Genomic DNA, 9,360 nt, shown 5'->3' with positions numbered 1-9,360 from the left:
CAATTACTTGGCAGTCTGTCAAATTATGTGCTCATTTCTATAAAATTCCTCCCATTTCCAATTTTGTCTGGTTAATAACTTGGATGCACACATATCAGTACATAAACAGGATTTGTAACTTCCGGTCATGACACAAAGAAAGTACAAGTGTAGCATTAATGAAACAAAGTAATAATAGCAACAGGTTTTTTTTTTGGTAATTGTGTAAACATGATTGAAATGACAACTCGTGTTTAGGACATAGTTTTATGATATTCTACTACACACATTTGTAAGGTTTTACAGGCTTGGTGCACGTAATATCGATGCCTACTAAATGTTATTTAATACTCCATAACAGCATTGACCTGACTATTGCATAATATCGTTATTGCATGCTGACATCCGCCGGATCACATGTATCAAATTTCCTCTTTGTTTTTTCTGTCTTGCTCAGACTTTTTGTTGTTGTTGTTGTAAAGTTGAAACAAAACTCGTAGAATAAACAAAGAGAAGGAATCTATAAGAAATATTATATTTAAAAAAAATTAACTGATTTTATATTGCTCTAAGAAGAATGCTGTTTTTGCTCCTAGAGCCTGTTAGACAAGAAGAACTACATGTACGTCTAATGGTCATAAGTCCGTAGTTTACAGCATTTTTCTGGTGCTTGTTGAAATGCAAGACTAAGTCTTGTGAAGGTATACATTGTAAGGTCCCTCTTCCCCGTAGTTTTTTGGTATCAGGCATTGAGTTGAGTGTCGTATATTGAATACTGTTGTATTCCTTTGGTCATCGAAAATTTTGGTCAGTTCTAGGTTTGTCTACAGCTGTAAAAATAAAACAACAAGAGTAAGTGTAAATTTCACAGGCACCTGACGTAATTTATAAATTTCTCTTAATGAATATAAACACCCTATATCATAGGTATATAATTATAATTATAGAAAGAATTACATCATGTACCTGTGGTTAATCAAGTAGATTTTTAAGTATATTAAACATGCATTATATTCAAGACAGCAATAAAGATAAAGTATGTCATTGGGTACTATATAGTAAATGAGAACTAAGTAACAGGCGCTACTTATCGACATTTTGTTCATCGGTTACAAGTAAAAGGTACTACCTACATGCAAAACAGAGTTCCTGTCTTAAATTGAACCTCTTTTGAATATAGTAAAACACAGTGTATTCTTAAATATACAGGTTGGCTTCAATATATTTGAGAAACTTTACAGACTGGGCCTCTAAAATTCTAATGTATAAAAAGGAATTTAGTCGCCGAAATTCATGAGGATCATCTTAAAAAACTTTGAAGGAAAGCAAATAGAAATTTTCTATTGACCATGATTAAAAAAAGCAGAAACCTTTTTATATTAACAGACCAACAAAACCGGAGGCATGTAGTTCTAGATGAGTGAATTAAATCCCGTCCCATGCAGAGTGTTGAGTTGTCGAGACGGAAAGCAAAAATACCCTTGAACTCAATGCATTTAAACTGAATTTCTAAAGAGGGATTTGTAACGGTTAACCAGGGCCCTTTGCTAGTATTTGTTATTAAAAGAGACTTACATTAAAGATCAATGAGATCATACAACTTCATTTTTTTCAATGACTTACCTTAAGGCATAACGACATTGAAATCAGACTTACTTTATTTTTTCTAGGTTGCATGTATTATTTTATTATTCAACAAACCAAACAATGACCTTATTAATTATATGTAAAATTTACTAGGATCTGATCTATTTTTACTTAACTGATGTGGAAATAAATTCTATTCTATTCATGCTTCGTAGAACTAACTATGTCTTATAACTTTATATCTGAAAATAAGGCATTTTGATTTTGTCTATGTTATCCAACATTAAATGAATTGATATGAATATATATAGCCTGCTATATGTACAACTTAAAAGAATTTACAACTAACATTGCATCAAGCAAAGCTTATCTCAACAAGTTATACATTAAAGAGATATTCTGATGCAACATCTCCTCCAACATTTTTAATCCCATGGTCATATTTTACAAAAATGATGATCATAACTACATTTACAAGAATATTGGTTATTTGTTTTATTTACTAAATGCTCCTGAGCTGTACATTCTTTGTAACTGGTTATCAAAATAAGGCTCCTTAGTTAAATTGATTGCTATCTCAATAACAACATGCAACTTTGTGTATCGGATCATTTTTTTTCATCCACAGCAGATGTTAAATTAAAGAATGCTAAAACATGAATCATAGGTATTATGAGAAGCTACCAGATCAATAATGACATGTGATGTAAAAAGGATAAAAATGCAGTCCGGGGAACAGTTTATAAAAAATTCAATGTCATTCACAGTGTACCCTCTAAAAACAGATGGAATTACATTGTGCAGATTTACAGCTTAAAACGACTTCAGTTTACAACAATACCATACATCCTCAATTCCATTTAGTATTACCTAGATACGTATTTTTTTAAAGGGAATATAGACACTCTTTGAAACATTTTACGACAACTAAAAATGGAGTACACAGATCACAATAGTTTATATAATCAAAGTAAAGTTAATTAGATGTAAAATACCTGAAAATTTTTAGAACCGTAAACATTTTAAGTCTTTCCACCAGACGACTGGCAGATCACAAAATGATAGAGATCACCCATAGAATACAAGAATGATATAACTATATTTTTTCATCACAAAAAAGAAACCCAGAATCCCTTATTTTGCATTGAGGCACTTTGGATTTCAAATATTAAAATTTGTGAATATCTTTAATAAAGTATTACACACCAATAAAACGTATTTAAGGGGGCTACATGGCCGCGGCCATTTTCAGACTCTATCGATAAATAAGGCATTTTGATTTTGTCTATGTTATCCAACACTTAATGAATTGATATGAATATATATAGCCTGCTATATGTACAACTTAAAAGAATTTACAACTAACATTGCATCAAGCAAAGCTTATCTCAACAAGTTATACATTAAAGAGATATTCTGATGCAACATCTCCTCCAACATTTTTAATCCCATTGTCATATTTTACTAAAATGATGATCATAACTAGATTTACAAGAATATTAGTTATTTGTTTTATTTACTAAATGCTCCTGAGCTGTACATTCTTTGTAACTGGTTATCAAAATAAGGCTCCTTAGTTAAATTGATTGCTATCTCAATAACAACATGCAACTTTGTGTATCGGATCATTTTTTTTCATCCACAGCAGATGTTAAATTAAAGAATGCTAAAACATGAATCATAGGTAATATGAGAAGCTACCAGATCAATAATGACATGTGATGTAAAAAGGATAAAAATGCAGTCCGGGGAACAGTTTATAAAAAATTCAATGTCATTCACAGTGTACCCTCTAAAAACAGATGGAATTACATTGTGCAGATTTACAGCTTAATACGACTTCAGTTTACAACAATACCATACATCCTCAATTCCATTTAGTATTACCTAGATACGTATTTTTTTAAAGGGAATATAGACACTCTTTGAAACATTTTACGACAACTAAAAATGGATTATACAGAACACAATAGTTTATATAATCAAAGTAAAGTTATTTAGATGTAAAATACCTGAAAATTTTAAGAACCGTAAAAATTTTAAGTCTTTCCATCAGACGACTGGCAGATCACAAAATGATAGAGATCACCCATAGAATACAAGAATGATATAACTATATTTTTTCATCACAAAAAAGAAACCCAAAATTTCTTATTTTGCAATGAGGCACTTTGGATTTCAAATATTAAAATTTGTGAATATCTTTAATAAAGTATTACACACCAATAAAACGTATTTAAGGGGGCTACATGGCCGTGGCCATTGTTTAAAATGCTTTACAAAAGTACTTCTAATAGACAGCCAGCTGTAAACTAAACGTGAAATGCAGCTCTTGCTATTCTGTGGTTTAGGTTATGAGTGAGGCTGATGCAATGTTTTTGTTTACATCGATTTGTGTATCGATGGCCACGTAATACAATTCATACATTTTATTTTGGCGGTTTAATTATAAACACACCTGAACAGGCATCCACATTTTGGTTGACTTTTGATAAGCAATTTAACCAAAATTTGACTGTTCATATCTCAATTCATGAACATGCTCTTTTTAACTACCATTTCTAGAGAAATATGCAAAATATACTCACTTTTATGAATGCTATACTTCATTTGAATCTCTTCTGCTTAGTTCAGTTCCAATAATGTTAGAAATCTGAAATGTTGTAACATAATTCTTTATCATAAAACTGTGACATTTGGTAGACATAACACGTTTTAGTTGATAAAAGAAATAACAGATGGATTTTCAGTATTTTTTCATATTAAAGAACTTACCAAAGTGTTTTTTTTTCACTGCAGTTTTTTTTCCTGAGAGGGATAAGTCAAAATCATATTTGATTAACAAAAGCATGTCACAACTTTTCTGAAACTAGTGAAGAAATGTGAATGTTAGAATGTTAGAAATGGCCATCATGTAATCTCTTTGAGATAATTCTTTTACACACTCTGCCTTGTGACTCGTCACTGGCGGACATTTTTCTCTAACTGGGGGACACAGTTTTCTAGTCATCGATGTTCAGTTTCTCGGAAATGTCAGAAACACAGTCAGCCAAGAGGGAAGGAGTCTCTGTACACTGCTCTGTAATGCCCTGATCATTACCTGCTTCTAAATAGTCCATTTCATTGACCTCTGGAACATTTTCTCCTAACATTTCAGATACAATTTGATGTTCTGAAAAATATCTACCTTTCTTAGAGAGCTCAAACGCCTCTTCTAAATATGCTCGTGCAATTCGTTTCGATTCCATTTCAGTTAGGTGGGCTTTAGCTATGTAGAAATGGATTTTTCTCCGATTATCTAGCTCACTGAGTCTTTTTTCCATTTCACAAAGAACATCCTTTGCTATTTGTAAGTCCTTCTTTGAAATATTCGCGATTGAATTACAACGACCAGGAGGTTTCAGACCGAGCAGACATGACAATTTCTTATCATAGTACACCCCTCTCCAATTGTTTCGTATTTCGTCTTCTTCGTTTTCGAAATGGCGAAGACCTTCCTCAACTAGATCCAGCGTTTTCAGTTTTTCCTCTTGCGCTGTTGTTTCTGCAAATCGTTTAAGTCTGTAATTTACCAAAGCAAAAATACAATTTCCAACATCACGGCCGGAGTTAATAAACGTTTTGGCATCAGTCACGGATGCATCCAGGTATTCCTGCGCCCGTTGGTCTTGGTCACCAAGAAATAGGGCGACTCCAAACCGAGCATGATGACGAATTCTACTGACCAGTGGGTTAGACGTTTTAGATATCAGACTCTCCATTTGAGGATATACAGGTGATTTCCAAAGCTCTTTTTGGGAAGAATGGGTTCTTTCTAGGACCGCTAAACAATCTAATAAAACATAACAACAATCGGCATGTTTACGCTGTTCTAAGATACTCCCAGGACTATCAGACTGTATTGTTTTCAGCAGTCTATTTGCCCAGCATCGTATGTCACAATTAATTAATCGCGCCTCAGAATTATGAATCTTTGCCTTCAGTTTTTCAGCTAATGAATCAAAGGATGAATTATAAATTTGAGGTTGACGGGAATTTACACCAATACTGAATTTTTCCATCTCCCGTCTTAGAAAAGGAAACCCTGCGGTATCAAGACATTCTAAAAAATCCTGCCACGAACAGTGAAGCTTCACTTGTTCTAGAAGATCGGACATATGCAAAATTTTGACATTCGGAGCAGTGTCCTCCTGAGAAAGAATTTTTCTCTGCAGATTGTCATCAATAACCCTTTTGGAATATAACAGCGTCACAAGGTACTCTGCCCGAATAGTGCTTACTAACGTGTGGTGGAAACGTCGAAGGATTTCTTGTTCTGCGTGGTTCATTCTTTGTTAAACCAAGTACTCAACAAGTCAACACTACCGATTAACAAGGAATCGATCCACGCAATGGCGCATTCTGTGCATCTCTAACCCAAACCAAACGGCCTTGAGTGAGAAACAAAACATGATATATATATACCGCGTGGCGTACGGAAATCCCATTTGCTGTCTGCTTTACAGTGCTCTGCGTCGGACTTTAAATAGAATTCGCTCTGTCGACATTTATACGATTTTAACTTCTGTTTGTAGGCGGGGCTTTCATATTTAAGTAATTTTGACATCTCTATTAATGCTTATTGCTCAGGAGAGGTAACTCTTATTTGTTAAGAGCCATTGTTAGAACCCAAGGGTTTTCTGTCTGTCACACTGTCTTCGTAGCACGGGTTGACGGATAGACCCCGTCGATCGGTTCTGGCAATGTAAAACAGCCATTATAGCAGTCATGATATGAAAAGATATAAACTATAATAGGCAGGTGTAATGAAGAATAATGACCCCCGTAGAATAATGACCGGGGGTCATTTTTCGACGTAGAATAATGACCCCCCTTGCTGAAGAATAATTGGATTTTTCAGAAGAAAAAAGACCCACTATTGTAATTTTTCTTCATGTTAAACATGAAGAAAAATGACCCCCCCCCCCCCCCCGGTAGAAAAATGACCCCCGTTGTACACAAGAATAGAAATTAGTTACCTCGTATCTAAGATATGACATTGAAATTACTTGAATTTTCAGTCTGTTCATCTGATTTTGAAGTTATAAACACTGAACTTGTAAATAAATCGCTGTATATAGTTTTTCATATCTGTATAGCAAGTACACTCAAAACACGCTTACATTGCCACAAATTGATTGTTAACAGTTACGTCACTTCTCTCGTTCGACATATGGCGGGTAATGACGCAAATAAAGAAAAACAAATTCATACACAATGAGGATATTGTGTGATAATTAACGAACATTAATCATGAAAGAATAATTGTTGTAATAATATAAGCAATTTTCATTAGTGAATGAATTGTCAATCGCAGAATAATACATTTATATATTTTCATGGAAAAGGACTAAGGAGGCAGGTAACGTAGGAATATGAATACTTCTTATCTACATTTATGGGGAGGGGGAGTGATTTTTAAAAAAATCCTTTTACGTTAGTTTTGTTTTCTTCTACGTAATATAAAAGCATCGATATTCTAAACATTTGTTGCAATGTTGTATTTGTGATCATGAATAGACTTTATTCTTTTAGAGCAAATGTGTGACGAGTACCTGACTATAGTATATCTTAAATAGATAATAAACACTGATCGATTATAATAAGAAGAGATTGTCTCTAAAAGCGTTGATAAGGGGTTCGGACTCGTATTAGGGGGTTTATATCCCCCTTGATTTTGATCACACGATCTTTACTGCATCCAAAGTTGTCAACACTAATACAAACTATTGATGCAATAATCATCTTGATGTTAATTAAAATATGCCGATGATAAAGTAAAATATATTTTCTGTTCGAGTACTCTCAGTACTTTGACGATTTTCCTTGTTGGCCGTTAACTTCTACTGGCGTAATGGCTACTGATAGTACCTGCTAACTTCAGCTTGGTTATAGTGCCTAACAATGGAGTAAACTTTTCATAATTTTGGTTTCATCATTAATTTTGGGTGATGCACTTGCATACCCAGCAGTTTATAGAAGCGGAAAACCGTCAATGCAAGTATAATTCATGAACAATATCGAGTCTACTCTTTCATCGCCAATAAACAGAATTTTGTTTTATAGTGTCTTGTATCTCGAAATAAGTTTAATGTGTTGTCAATCGTAATAATGAGATACATATAGTGTTCCGATGGGGCCACTTCGACCTTCGCACGTTCGTCTAAAGGGCGAAGATGCGAGAGTGCAAAGTTAAGATGGCGAAAATGCGAAGGTGCGACGGCGATGAAGCGAAAGTTCGAAGATGCGAAGCGCGAAGATGTGAAGGCGAAAGTGCAAAGTTGCGAAAACCTAGAAGCGATACTACTATCACTCCTTCGCCTTCGCAACTTCGCACTCTCGCATTCGCATCTCCGCGCTTTCGCCTTCGCCTTTTTATAATTGCGGAGCTCTCTATCGTTTAAAGGGTTCTGAGGCATATTTTGGAAATTTTATTTTATAAAATTAATAAAATTTAATTATCCAGGGGGGATGGGGTCCGGACCCCCTCTCCCCTTTTACTGTGTGAAATTATTGATATTGAATTTTCTGGGGGCGGACTCCCTCTCCCCCTTCAGATCCATGCATAAGCAAGGAGTGTTGCTTAATGAAGTTAGAATGTTACGTGCTTGATCCACGGTAAACAGACGGCTGGTAAGTGTCAGGAGTCTGGAAGTGCATATGTATACATTATGGTGGACATTACATTTTATGTGGAGTATATAATGATTAGGCATAGCCAGCACTGGTAAACATATATGTCACATGTACACATTAAAATATAAACATTCATAGTAAGCACGCTGGCCTAGCGCATGCGTACCAATAATAGCACAATCTAATTAGATTGATAATAGCATGGATTAATCGGAAAACCTTGGCGAGTACGATGCCTGCAAGCATCAGATTTTTATAGTGTTCCGATGGGGCCACTTCGACCTTCGCACTTTTGCCTTTAGGTCGAAGAAGCAAAAGTGCGAAGATGCGACAGCGAAGCGCGAAGATGCGATGGCGAAAGTGCGAAGGAGCGATACCACTATCGCTCCTTCGCAACTTCGAACTTTCGCCTTCGCCTTTTTTGATTGCATAAAAAAATTTACAATATTGTAAAGACTAATAATAAAAATAACAAATAATAAAATAATATACTGAAAAACTTTAATCTTTAATGAGGTCATTATTCTACAGGGCTCACTTTTCTTCATGTAGAGTGTGCTCAATTTTATGAAAATGACACTTATTCTTCAGGCAAAAGGGTCATTTTTCTCAATGAATAATGACCGGGGGTCATTTTTCTGCGTAGAATAATGACCCAGGGGTCATTATTCTACGTCGAAAAATGACCCCGGTCATTATTCTACGAGGGTCATTATTCTACGTTACACCGGCGTTATATGGGTACCTTTCAGGATTTTTAGTTTTCTACAAAATAAAAAAATAAATAAATAAATAAACAAAGTTGACTTGTTATACGCGGAAATGGAATGACGCTACTTGGTTTTGGCAGAAATGCTCAAGAATTTTATAATCATAATTTTATTTTTAAACAACAAATTTTTTGCACATAATAAACAATCATGGTGATCGAGTGACTTAATTTGCCTAAAATTGCCATAAATACAGACTCTAAGACTAATTTATCTGCCGTCCAATAACCACTGGATTCCTTCTAGATGTAAGACACAGCAAACACCAATTTCTGGATATCATTACTTGAAATCAACATTGGTCATCTATACTCGGCCTGCTTTATGTTTGTAAGTTAATCAAGGAAAC

The 9,360-nt window shown here is 34.6% G+C and overlaps 1 protein-coding gene across 1 annotated transcript; it reads right to left on the bottom strand.

Annotated features, from left to right (window-relative positions):
• Positions 1–230: 230 nt before the first annotated feature.
• LOC105318728 (uncharacterized) lies at positions 231–6,122 on the bottom strand. The gene is made up of 3 exons (XM_066078053.1): positions 4,342–6,122; positions 4,155–4,219; positions 231–809 (listed from the first exon to the last, which is right to left on the bottom strand). The coding sequence occupies exon 1, from the start codon at positions 5,892–5,894 to the stop codon at positions 4,569–4,571; it is 1,326 nt and encodes a 441-aa protein (XP_065934125.1). The 5' UTR covers positions 5,895–6,122; the 3' UTR covers positions 231–809; positions 4,155–4,219; positions 4,342–4,568.
• Between the last annotated feature and the right edge of the window lie 3,238 nt (positions 6,123–9,360).

This window comes from Magallana gigas, chromosome 3 (assembly GCF_963853765.1).
Source record: "Magallana gigas chromosome 3, xbMagGiga1.1, whole genome shotgun sequence".
Lineage (NCBI taxonomy): Eukaryota > Metazoa > Mollusca > Bivalvia > Ostreida > Ostreidae > Magallana > Magallana gigas.
This window is presented reverse-complemented; position numbering and strand designations above follow the sequence as displayed.